Source organism: Mustela nigripes, chromosome 5 (genome assembly GCF_022355385.1).
Source record: "Mustela nigripes isolate SB6536 chromosome 5, MUSNIG.SB6536, whole genome shotgun sequence".
Lineage (NCBI taxonomy): Eukaryota > Metazoa > Chordata > Mammalia > Carnivora > Mustelidae > Mustela > Mustela nigripes.
The window spans coordinates 127,786,221-127,799,772 of NC_081561.1; the positions used below are offsets into that span (position 1 = coordinate 127,786,221).

A 13,552-nucleotide genomic window follows, 5' to 3' on the forward strand; every position below is an offset into this window, starting at 1 on the left:
AAGCTCAGTGCCCTGTGATTACTATTAATGTCTGTAGAAACCAGACAGGAAATGGGCTTAAAATAAAGCAAGAGGGATTTTGGTTGACCATGGGAGACAAATGCCTGGGTGTGGGACCCTGGGGCAAGAGAAGATGCTTCTTTCCTGGGCCTCTGTTAGGAAAGAAAGCATGGAGAGCCTTCCTTCTGAGTTCTTTGCATATTCACTTACCAGAAAGAATGAAAGAAGCAGAATCAGTTGATTATTTTGGCGTATTCAGCCCTGTTCCTTTGATTCCTTATAAAGAGCTGGAACCAAAAATGAATATAGATTATACTATTAAATTTTTTCTTAAACATCTATTTTTAAACACAGGTGGAATGAACTAGGAGGATGTGTGATTCGCGCTGGTCGCCTGCAGGTATAGATGCTACTCTATTAATAATACAAAGAATCTGTATTTGCAGTGTATGATGTTTTCTGAAAGCAGCCATGAGAGAGAGATACTTCTTATTTAATGAAAAATTATTAACTGTTTGGAAATGATTTTTAAAAGCCTAACTGCCAGTATTTAACTCTTACAAGTGATACGCAGCTAAAATAATAATGGCCTGTAGATTTTTTCTATATAAGATAGATTTTATTATTGGAAATTAAAACATAAACAGAAATGGGAAAAGAATAAATTAGAATCACTTTGGAAAACAAGCCAGAAACGATCCCAATATATGTACATATAATAATTATGCTCTAAGAAAGATACGGCCTCAACCACTGAATATTTGGTTTTTACAATAAAGGAGATGTATCCAAATAAAAGCATGTATTTTCGTAATTGGTCCATGTGGGAAACATTCACTGTTTTATTTTAAACTCAGGAAGAAAATTCAGATACAGACTAGTAGGTGTAATGATGCCAGTGCAGCAATTTTAAGTGAGCAGCAAATGTGACTTTTCTATAATGTTCTTCATTGTTTGTTCAGGAATAATACCCTGCCTACAGCTTTTCTTCTGTTTTTTAAGGAAGGACATCTAAAGTGGGATAGTAGCAGTTTTGGCCCCTGAATAACAGTTGACAGTCTTAACGGTATTTCTGTTTAGACTGGCGTTCTTCGAACCAACTGTGTGGACTGTTTAGACCGCACCAACACAGCACAGTTTATGGTGGGAAAATGCGCTCTGGCGTACCAGCTGTACTCTTTGGGACTGATCGACAAGCCGAATCTGCAGTTTGATACAGACGCAGTTAGGTAAATCTTTTTCTTTTTTTTTTTTTTTTAAGATTTTATGTATTTATTTGACATAGAGAGACACAGCAAGAGAGGGAACACAAGCAGGGGAAGTGGGAGAGGAAGAAGCAGGCTTCCCACCAATTGGGCAGCCCGATATGGGACTCCATCCCAGGATGCTGGGATCATGACCTGAGCCGAAGATAGACACTTAATGACTGAGCCACTCAGGCGCCCTGCAGTTACGTAAATCTTATTTTCCACCTTCTGAATGCTGGTAATCACAGAGAGTAAAACTGATTAATAATAAGGACTTCTATGAATTTGTTTCTTCTTTTAACTTCTCAAAAATTATGTTGCTGGAAGACATTTTTCAAAATAATTTTGTAATATTTTATTAAAGACCTGTGTGTTGTTGCCATGGTTTTTATTTTTTTTGTGTGTGTTAATTATGAATAAATACTATGTTCTTTATATAAATCCAGAGTGCTTTAGATAAATACAAAACGGGTGGGTTTTTACCAAACAAATGCAGGGGTGCCCAGGTGGCTCAGTTGAGCATTGACTCTTGGTTTTGGCTCAGGTCATGATCTCAGGGTTATGAGATCAAGTCGAGCCCCATGGTGGGCTCCGTGCGCGGAATTGTCTTAAGATTCTCTTCCCCCCTTTGCTCTCCCCCTTTTTTCCTCCCCCACTCCTGTCCTGGCTCATGCGCACTCTTGCACACTCTCTCTCAAATAAATAAAATCTTAAAACAACAACAACAACAACAAATTTAGATTGCATTAGAAAGAAGAAGTCATGTGCCTTCATGCATTTTGAATTAAAAATATAAGGTACATGAAAGATTGATTCTTCATGAAGGATTACATTTCTTCACTGTCCATTGGATCTATGCCACTGTGTGAAGTGCTCTTTCTTGAAAATACAATGGCGCTTGTTATTGGTCATCTGAGGTAGTCATAAAGGCTCTGTTAGGAAAATGAGCAACTTCCAAGTGGCCAGATTCACAGATATCACAGCACTGAAAATCTCAACAGGCACTTGGAGAAATACAGGTTTCAAACGTGTTCTGAGGAAAGAGTATGGTTTATCTGTCGGTGGCAAGAGCTCATCAAATTCTGTTGTGGGAGGTAAATTGATTTGGCAGCCTGAAGAAAGTTAGGGGTCCTTTAGTCTGGTTAGAATCACCTTGGTCTGGCTTTGACGCCTTGTGTTTTTGTTTCTCCAACCTCCATTTTAGTGTTTTCTAGAACGATTTTTTTACTTACTAGACCATCACTGTAGCATATATTTTACATATGGATTTATCATCAAGAGTCTGCTTGAAAGGCTATTAGGAATTCATATGTGGCTAACTGAACCATGTGTGTAATACTTCTGGTAAAATTTTGTAATGTTTATTTTTCTTTGATATAGGTTATTTGAGGAACTCTATGAAGATCATGGGGACACCCTTTCCCTTCAGTATGGTGGTTCTCAACTTGTTCATCGTGTAAAAACCTACAGAAAGATAGCACCGTGGACCCAGCATTCAAAAGACATCATGCAGACCCTGTCTAGATATTACAGCAATGCTTTTTCAGGTAATTCTGCAATAATAAGCCATTCTAAAACTTTACCTGATATGCACTTTTCTTCTTATATACACACCTTTTTTGAGCAATCTAGCTAAGTAAAACCAAAGTTTAAAATAGAATCTCACTTAGAATGTTCTAAATAAACATTTATTCAATAAATGAATGAATAAATTTTATATTTTAAATAGTGCAGTGTTGCATTTTTCCACCCATAATAGGAGCTTTTAAGTAGTGCAGAAGATTTTTTTTAAAATGTCTATTTTATTTATTTATTTGAGATAGAACAAGAGAGAACACATGCGGGTGGGTGGGAGGGCAGAGGGAGAGAGAGAAGCAGACTCCCTGCTGAGCAGAGAACTTAGTGCAGGACTTGATCCCAGGATCCTGGGATCATGACCTGAGCTGAAGGCAGCCACTCCACTGACTGAGCCACCCAGGAGCCCAGTAATGCAAAATACTTTGATTCCTTGGTTTTTGTCACCTTGCAATACATAGATAAATCTGTTTGAGGGTATTTAATCATTATTTTAAAAATAGGATTCATAATCTTGACAAGCTAATTTTTTAAATGTCAGCTAGAAATTAATAGTAGCATTAACACTAAATTATATCTTTCTTTGTTTTATGACTTGTGAATACTCAAAAGTAACAAGTTGTTAAAATGGTACTTCTGCTGCCTCCATTCTGATGGAATTTCCAACATAATAGATATCACAGACCAAATCCTTATATTCTTCTGCTGGAGGGACGGCATAGAACTGTTAACTTTGGATTGCTGTGTAGCAGAGCTGAAGTACAGCTATGGACTGAGGAGAGGGCTGCCATGTTGGGAAGGGCCTGCCCTCCTAAATATGATTGGGTCAAAGGATCTTTGAGTGGTTTCCTGGCGACCAGACGTAGGCTTCATGAGGGAGGGTGGTAGCATGGGACTGACCTCAGTCCTGGCTGGAGGGACCCAGCAGCAAGAACCCGGAGGTGATCCCTGGATTCCTAAGGAAGGAGTTGTGAAAAACTGGTAGGAAAAGTTGCTTGGTCCACACCAAGGGAACTACAAGAGAGTCTCTGGTGACGGGAACTTCTGAAGCATGCCTGAAAGCACCCACAGAGTCAGCTTTCAACATTTCCAATTCCCAGAGAGAATTCAAAGTCTGTTTGCTGTGTTACAATGTAAGCATATCAGTTTTCCATGCTGCATAACAAATGATTAAGAACGGCCTAAGACAACATGTGTTTATTATCCCACGATGTCTGTGGGGGGAAGTCCAGGCACAACTTAGCTGGATTTTCTGCGTAGAGTCTCACAGAGCTGCAGTCAAGATGTCAGGCAGGCTGTGGTCTCATCTGGAGGTCGGACTAGGGAAGGATTTGCTCCCTGCTTGCGCGTTTGCTGGTGGAATTCAGTTCCTCATAGTTTTTTTGTGACTTTGGGACTCTTAGTAACTTGCTTCTTCACAGCCTACAAGGGAAAGTGAGTTTCTAGAATGAGTTTTCCAGCAAGAGAGTCTTACAATTGTGGGGGCGATGGCCCATCCCTTTGCCGTATCCCATTGGTTAGAAGCACATCATATCTCCCACCCCCTGCAAGGGAAATCAGTATCAGTTTGCTAGGGCCACTGTAACCAAATAGCACAAACTGGGTGGCTCAAAGCAGCCCAAATTTATTATCTCACTATACTGGAGGCTGAAAGTCTAAAATCAAGTTGTTGGTGAGGCCAGGCACCTTCTGAAACTGATAGGAGAGAATCCAGACTTGCTCTTTCCTTTCTTCTGGTAGTTTTCCAGCAATCCCTGGTGTCCTTTGGTTTGTAACTGTGGCACCTCTGTCACTGCCTCCGTGGTTACATGGCCACCTTCCTTCTTGTGTCTGTGTCAGTGTCAGATTTCCCTGGTCTCATGAGGACACGAGTCCTATTGCATTAGGTCCCATCCTAATTTAGTGTGACATTTGAACTTGATTACATCAGCAGAGACCCTATTTTCCAATAAGATTATACATTCACAGGTATTTGGGTTTAGGACTACAACGTATCTTTTGGGGGAGACAGTTCACTGTATAGCAGAGAGTATCACACTACAGTACGAGCACCAGAAGGGTGGGGATCATAGGGTTCGCCCTGGGGCGCATCGCACCGAGTAAGACCTTCCCTTTTCACACACTTTGGAGGAACCAGAAGCTGGTGGGTAGCCTGGTGGGCATGGGAGGGAAGTACAAGGTAATCTGTAGGTCCTGCATGTCATTTACCCCATGCTGTTCTCCATTGTTCCTCTCCAGATGAACTGACGCTCTCATATTCCCTGAATAAATTAGGCTGCTTAATCATATGCTGTTTCACCCATTGGAACACATGACTGCCATCTTCTCCTGATGCCTAGCTGGGCTCAAGAGCTCACTGTACTTTGACTTGCTCAAAGAAGGTCCTCCAGGGTTTGTTCTAATGGCATTCTGTGTTTTTCCTTCATAGCACTTAGCACAGTTGCCGGGAAATCATTCACGATGCCATTAGTTCCTGCCATGAGGCCAGAGAGCCCCATGGGCAGCTCGTTCACTGAAGTGTCCCCAGTGCTTTGCTCATGGCACACTAAATATTTGTGGGATGTATTAATAAACACATGAGTTAATTTATTACCTGTGTCCTCCCCAATTCCCCCTTTTCCCTGAATTACAAAATTGACAGGACTAAGGATGCCAGCCTAGTAACATGTAGCTTATCAGTGATGCCCCGAGACGGCTCAGATCATTTCTTTTGCATTCTTGGAGCCCATTATGGTACTCTGGGTAAGCTCAGTGTATAACATAAACCACAGAGTCCACTGCGGACCTTAATGAGAATTTAGATATTCCTCTTTATGCCTGCTCCTTGAACTGGGTTTAAAACTTAAAAATCAAAGTAGAGTAATCCAAGCAAAAACTGAGAGGGAAATCGAACTTAGAGAATCTGGCCAGTGGCATAAGTTTCGATTCTAGATTTCTAAAGGAAAAATATTAAAGCATTTCCATCATCTTTTGTTATCCCTAATGCTCTCATTACCAGTGAGGACATTAATATGTACTGATGTATTCAAATTGGCCACAATGTGAGTTAGAAGTAATTGGTTATTATCAGTCATGAAACACAAAATTACAATGGGTTTCACTTGTTTTTACCAATTAGAGCATTGATTAGAATAGGGTTATCTCCCAGAAGGTGTGCTCACTGGCTCCTCTTTGTGGTGCTAGCTTCCTAGGGCTTCTGTTAACAAAATCCCACAAGCTAAGTGGCTTGAAGCGGCAGCAGTTTCTTGTCCCACAGTTCTGGAGGCTCAAAGTCTGAAATCAGGGAATGAGCAGGGCCGTGCTCCCTGTGAAGGTTCTAGGGGAGGATCCTTACTTCATAGTTTCTGATGACTTCTGGTGATCTGTGGCTTGCCACAGCACTGTCATTTCTACCTCTGACTTTGCCTGACATTTTCCCCTTGTGTCTGTGTCTACATGGCATTTTCCCTGTGAGTCTCACTCTTCCTGTAAGGACATGAGTCATATCAGATTATGGGCTGCCCTACTCCAGTTCCCACTGCATCTTAAGTGGATTGAATCTGCAAAGACTCAACTTCCAGATAAGGTCACATTCACAGGTCCCAGGGCTTAAGTCTTCAACGTATCTTTTTTTTTTTTTTTTAAGATTTTTAAATTTATTTATTTGACAGAGAAGAGAGATAGAGAGGGAACATAAGCAGGGGGAGTGGGAGGGGGAGAAACAGGCTTCCCACTGAGCAGGGAGCCTGATGTGGGACTCGATCCCAGGACCCGGAGATCATGACCTGAGGTGAAGATAGATACTTAACGACTGAAGCACTCAGGCGTCCCAAGGCTTCAACGTATCTTTTTTGGGGGGCACGGTTCAACCTATAACACTTGTATAAGTTGTGTGTCCACAAGTACATATCTCTCAGGGGATGGGTTATCACGGGAAAGGTGGAAAACTGCCCCAATGGAAAGGAAACATCCACTCTTTTGCCCTCTGACATCATTGTCCGTGTAATGGGAATCATTATTGAAGTTTATTTAAATAATACTGGGGGACAGAGAGAACGAATGTAGAGATGTATGTGATTTAAAAAGCAGGGAGGACTATTAAAAGATAGAAGATGGTCAAGAAAAAGTGTAACATGCACATAATGGAAGTGTAAAGCAAAACTGTACCACTGAAAGAGGAACCACTCTGAAAGCAATTATTTTATAAATAGTGTGGCTAAAACAGACTTTATTTTGAGAAGCATGGTATCCTTGAGGCATACAGCTTATTTTAAAATTACAATGGCTATCATATAATGTTAATATATTTCTAGAGCCATTTTCTTTAAAACACTCAAGATAACTTTACAAAATTTAATCTCATGTGATTCCTCTGGGGCAGGCAGGTAGACACTTGACATTAGGTTGTTGGAAATTTTTTCCCTTTCATTACCCAAAAAATGTAATGTAGATGGACAAACAGCAAATTAAGTCAAAAGACAAGCTAAGGAGAAATTTGAAACCTACCATAAAATGCTAATTTCCTTTAGATGTAAAGAGCCAGTATTTCCTTTAGATATAATAAGCCAATATAAAGGGACCAGAAGTTGTGGAGAAAAAATGAGCAAATGACATGTACACTTCACAGGGAAAGCAATGCATATGGATTCTAAACATATGAAAGAAAGCTCAACTTCACTCATAATAAGAAAAATAAAATTATGATAGAGTACCACTTTATATATCAACAAAGATCAAAAAAGTTTTTGATCCTTGGGACCTTTTGATCCTTGAGTTTTTGATCCAGGACCCCTCATAGGGGTTTTTAGTCATTGAAGTGTAGTTGATATATAATATTATATTAGTTTCACGTAATCATGAAGTTTATATTAGTTTCACGTAATCATGAAGTAATCATGGTAAATCTAGTTACTGTCACCCATACAGAGTTGTTACAATATTATTTATATTTTCTATGCTATACATTGCAACCCTATGTATTATTTATAATTGAAAGTTTGTATCTTTTAATCCCCTTCCCCTAATTTGCCCAATTCCCCTTCTCCTCTTGGCAACTACCAGATTGTTCTCTGTATCTGTGAATCTGTTTCTGGTTTTTTTTTTGTTAATTTGTATCATTTTTTAGATTCCACATATAAGTGAAATTATTTTCTCTATCTGACTTAGTTCACCTAGCGTAATCCCTCTAGGTCTATCCAGATTTCATTCTTTTTTAAGGCTGAGTAATATTCCATTGCATGTGTATCACTTTTTTTAAAAGTGCAACACTTAGGTTGCATCCATATCTTGGTGATTGTAAATAATGCTACAATGAACGTAAGGGTACATCTTTCTGAATTAGTGTTTTTGTTTTCTTTGGATAAATAGCTAGAATTGCCAGATCATGTGGTAGTTCTAGTTTTAATTTCTTGAGGATTCTCCACATTCTTTTCCATAGTGGCTGCACCATTTTGCATTCCCACCAACAGTGTACTAGGGTTCCCTTTTCTCTGATTCCTCACCAGCACTTGTTATTTCTTGTCTTTTTGATAGTAGCCATTCTGACAGATGTGAGGTGATATCTCATTGTGGTTTTGATTTGCATTTTCCTGATGATGAGTGATGTTGACTATCTTTCCATATGTCTGTCAGCTATCTGGATGCCTTCCTTGGAGAAGTATCTCTTCAGGTCTTCTGCCCACTTTTCAATCAGTTATTTTTTTGGTACTGAGTTGTGTGAGTTCTTAATATAGTGAGGATATTACCCCCTTAATGGATATATCATTTGCAGATATATTCTCCCATTCAGTAGATTGTCTTTCATTTGTTGAGGGTCTTGTTCACTGTGCAAAAGCTTTTTAGTTTGATGTAGTCCCTTTTGTTTCATTTTACTTTGCTGCCTTGGGAATTTCATCATTGGTTTGTATAGACCGACTGATGCCATATAGGCAACCCACTGCACTCTCTTTCAGGCTCTTTTAAAAAAACTGTTCTTGAGGCTTCTCATCTTAGCGTGCTTTGAGGTTGTCTTTAAGAAGTACCATTGGTTTCTAACACAGCTGGTTACGTTGGTAGTTGGAGGATGCCAAGAAGAGATACCTAGGAACTCCCGTCAGATGTTAGGGAGAGTTTTATTATTATAACGGTCTGTCTGAAGGAACTTGTTAAGCTGCTTCTAACCTTTTTTTTTTTTTTTGCATTTTGGTTAGCTGAATTTTCTTGCTGAAGCTTATTGAACTTCAGTCCTGTTATATGAAGAAAAAAAGATACAGGATACCTTTAGCAGTTAATAATAGATCTGCTCTGTTCATGCATACATGTATACATACATACACACATGTGCAGCTTAAAATTGTAGGGTGTGTGTGTGTGTGTGTGTGTGTGCACGCATGCATGGAGGGGAATCATATCCTTCTCAAACAGAGATTTCAAAAAAAAAAAAAAAGAGACATTCACAACGTAAGGACTGCAAAGCTCACCACACATGGGAAACATGCGGAGGAGGCATCCCTCAGCTTTGTGGTCGTGCCTTAAGGTTGTAGAACAGTTTTACTCACTTTCTGCTCACCACTGGAGCAGAGGCGTACAAGGGAGAAGAACATTTTAGTTTATCAAGACTAGTGAGGCAGCCTACTAAGGTCATCCTTCTAACAGGTTTAAGGTGGATAAGCTGTGTTTGGCTCTAGCAGGGAGGAGACACTTGGCAAAATGTTTTGTTTTAATAACTTTTTAAATAACATTAATAACTGTTCACCGGTCCTGCAACCAAAGCAGTTAAACATGGCAAGAGAAAATGCTGTAGCTAATTATGCTCCATTTTAAACTGACTACAGGTATCCAAAGGACATTAAAACAACCTGCCAGTCCTACTACGTTTCTCTGGTATATTCCTTCTAGCGGAATGACCATTTGGAAATGACCACTTTCCAAAAGGACCGTTTCATACCATTTCATGTCTTCTACTAAAATCTACAGCACCCCACTCTCCACTGTGAAGTTGCATGTCATTGAGGTGAACTCCCTCTTCAACATCCTTAAGGACAGCGGAGCCTGTCCTTATCTGCACCTCTAATTTCTGTATTGTATTACAGTGATTGGAGTAGCCCTGTCCCATCTTTTTTTTTGAAATTTCGCTTCAGTGTTCCAGAATTCATTGTTTATGCACCACATCCAGTGCTCCATGCAATATATGCCCTCCTTAATACCCACCACCGGGCTCACCCAACACCCTCCTCTCCCAAACCTTCAGTTTGTTTCTCAGAGTTCACAGTCTCTCATGCTTCATCTCCCCTTCAGATTTCCCCCAACTCACTTCTCCTCTCCATCTCCCCATGTCCTCCATGTTATTCCTTATGCTCCACAAGTAAGTGAAACCATATGATAATTGACTCTCTCTGCTTGACTTATTTCACTCAGCATAATCTCCTCTAGTCCTGTCCATGTTGATATAAAAGATGCGTATTCATCCTTTCTGATGGAGGCATAATACTCCATAGTATATATGGACCATATCGTCTTTATCTATTTGTCTGTTGAAGGCATCTTGGTTCTTTCCACAGTTTGGTGACTGTGGCCATTGCTGCTATGAACATTGGGGTACAGATGAACTGTGGCCATTGCTGCTATGAACATTGGGGTACCTTCTTTTCACTCCATCTGTATCTTTAGAGTAAATACCCAGTAATGCAATTGTAGGGTCATAGGGAAGCTCTATTTTTAATTTCTTAAGGAACTTCCTCACTGTTTTTCAAAGTGGCTGCACCAACTTGCATTCCCACCAACAGTGTAAGAGGGTTCCCCTTTCTCCACATCCTCTCCAACACTTGTTTACTGACTTATTCATTTTGATCATTCTAACTGGTATAAGGTGGTATCTCGGTGTGGTTTTGATTTGAATCTCTCTGATGCTAATGATGGTGAACCTTTTTTTCATACATCTGTTAGCCATTTGTGTGTCTTCTTTGGAGAAGTGTCTGTTCATGTCTTCTGCCCATTTTTTTAATGTGATTATTTGTTTTGTGTGTGTTGAGTTTGAGGAGTTCTTTATAGATCCTGGATATCAGCCCTTTGTCTGAAGTGTCATTTGCGAATATCTTCTCCCATTCCGTGGGTTGACTGTTTCCTTTGCTGTGCAGAAGCTTTTGATCTTGATGAAGTCCTAAAAGTTCATTTTCGCTTTTTGTTCTTGTTTCCTTTGCCTTTGGAGACATATATTGAAAGAAGTTGCTGTGGCTGACGTCGAAGAGGCTACTGCCTATGTTCTCTATGATTTTGATAGATTCCTTCCTCATGTTGAGGTCTTTTATCCATTTTGAGTTTATCATTGTGTATGGTGTAAGAGAATGGTTGAGTCTCATTCTTCTACACATAGCTGTCCAATTTTCCTGGCACCATTTATTGAAGAAATGGTCTTTTTTCCACTGTGTATTTTTTCCTGCTTTGTCGAAGATTATTTGGCCATAATGTTGAGGGTCCATATCTGAGCTCTCTACTCTGTTCCACTGGTCTATGTGTCTGTTTTTGTGCCAGTACCATGCTGTCTGGTGATCACAGCTTTGTAGTAAAGCTTGAAATCAGGCAACGTGATGCCCCCGCTTTTGTTTTGCTTTTTCAACATTTCCTTGGCAATTCATAGTCTCTTCTGGTTCCATACAAATTTTAGGATTGTTTGCTCTAGCTCTTTGAAAAATGTCAGTGGAATTTTGATCAGAATGGCATTGGAAGTATAGATTGCTCTAGGCAGTATAGACATTTTAACAATATTTATTCTTCTAATCCATGAGCATGGAATGGTCTTCCATCTTTTGGTGTCTTCAGTTTCTTTCATGAGTGTTCTATAGTTCTTCGAGTACAGATCATTTACCTCTTTGGTTAGGTTTATTCCCAGTATCTTATGGTTCTTGATGCTATATGGAATTATTTCTCTAATTTCCCTTTCTGTATTTTCATTGTTAGTGTATAAGAAAGCAACTGACTTCTGTACATTGATTTTGATAGAACAAATCAGTAAGAGAAGAGAGAAGAACAACATGGTCCTCTCAGTTGATCCAGAAAAAGTATTTGACAAGATACAGCATCTATTCCTGATTAAAACGTTTCAAAGTATAGGGATAGAGGGAACATTCCTCAACTTCATAAAATCTATCTACGAAAAACCCACAGCGAATATCATCCTCAGTGGGGAAAAGCTGACAGCCTTCCCTTTGAGATCAGGAACATGACAAGGATGTCCACTCTCACCACTCTTGTTCAACATAGTATTAGAAGTCCTAGCAACAGCAATCAGAAAACAAAGAGAAAAAAAACGTATTCAAATTGGCATTGAAGAAGTCAAACTCTCTCTCTTCACAGATGACATGATACTTTACATGGAAAACCCAAAGACTCTACCCCCAAACTACTAGAACTCATAGAGCAATTCAGTAACGTGGCAGCCCTGGCCCATCTTAGGCCAGCCCCCTGCCATGCTTTGAGTCCCATCACTTCATGCTTGCCTATAAGTAGACTCTCATGGCTGCACATCTTCAGTCCCCGCTCCTCTGCCTCATTCCCATGATGCATGAAAGCCCTCCTTAGTATTATCAATCGGATCTTTCCTTAACATACCCAGTCCCATGCCCCGTCCAGCTACAGTCCTATTTCCTTGGTTTCCTAAGCAAAACCTCTTGAGTGATCTGCGTGCGTGTTTCCTCTCCTGTCCTTTTCTCTCCACCTGCCTCACGGCATCTGCCCTGCCATTGCTGCTGAACCTGTGCTTGTTAGAATCACCAGCCCTCTCCCTATTGCCAAATCCAAGGTCATCTCTCTGTCTTTATCTTTTTTTTTTTTTTAAAGATTTTATTTATTTATTTGACAGACAGAGATCACAAGTAGGCAGAGAGGCAGGCAGAGAGAGAAGGAAGCAGGCTGCCTGCCGAGCAGAGAGTCCAATGTGGGGCTCGATCCCAGGACCCTGGGATCATGACCTGAGCCGAAGGCAGAGGCTTTAACCCGCTGAGCCACCCAGGCACCCCCTCTCTTTATCTTTCTCAGCCTTTCAGCAGTTTTTAATCACGGGTGACCCACTCCTTGTTTCTTGAAACTCACCTCTGTGATCTCTCACTCAGTCTCCCTGGTGACATCTCCTGCCCCATTTCTAAACCCCCTTTTCTTTTCTCTCTATACTTTTACCTTAGGGGCATCTCATCCAGCTCGTAAATACTGTGCATTTGATGCTCACCTTTGTGTCTCTAACCTTGACTTCTCTACAGAGCTCTGGACTCATTTTTCCAAAAGCCCACCTAGCTAGCATCTCTTCTTGAATATTATGTTACTTTTCTACAGGTTCTTAATCAATTACAGCAAAATTAGTGCCTTAAAACAACACCCATTTATTATGTCATAGTTTCTGTGGGTCAGAAGTCTAGGCACAGCATTCCTCAGCTGTGTTCTCTGCTTAAGGTCTCACAAGGCTGGTAAAAATGAAAGCAGTTAAGTCAAATGAAGTCAAAAGAAGCCAAAATTAAGTTGGTGTTGGCCAACCTGGGCTCTTACCTGGAAGCTTCCAGGCTTGTTGAGGTTTGAGGTCAGTGGTAGAATCCCATGACTGAAGTCCCTGTGGCCTTGCTGGCTGTTGCCTGGGGTTCATTCTCAGTTTCCGAAGGCCGCTTGCCTTCCTTGACTTCTGGCCCACTCCATCTTCAGAGCTGGCAGTGGCACATTGAATCCTTTTTGTGCTTCTACTATCTCTGCCTTCCTTTCTACTTTCCTCTTCTGCCTTTGAAAGATCCATG

The 13,552-nt window shown here is 40.4% G+C and overlaps 1 protein-coding gene across 1 annotated transcript in view; it reads left to right on the forward strand.

Moving 5' to 3' along the window:
- Window positions 1-13,552, forward strand: part of FIG4 (FIG4 phosphoinositide 5-phosphatase) — a 122,087-nt gene that overhangs the window by 49,267 nt on the left and 59,268 nt on the right. Inside the window, exons 13-15 of the mRNA XM_059401193.1 lie at window positions 355-400; window positions 1,081-1,229; window positions 2,628-2,794. Coding sequence (XP_059257176.1) covers window positions 355-400; window positions 1,081-1,229; window positions 2,628-2,794 — 362 coding nt within the window. The remainder of the gene's footprint in view (window positions 1-354; window positions 401-1,080; window positions 1,230-2,627; window positions 2,795-13,552) is intronic.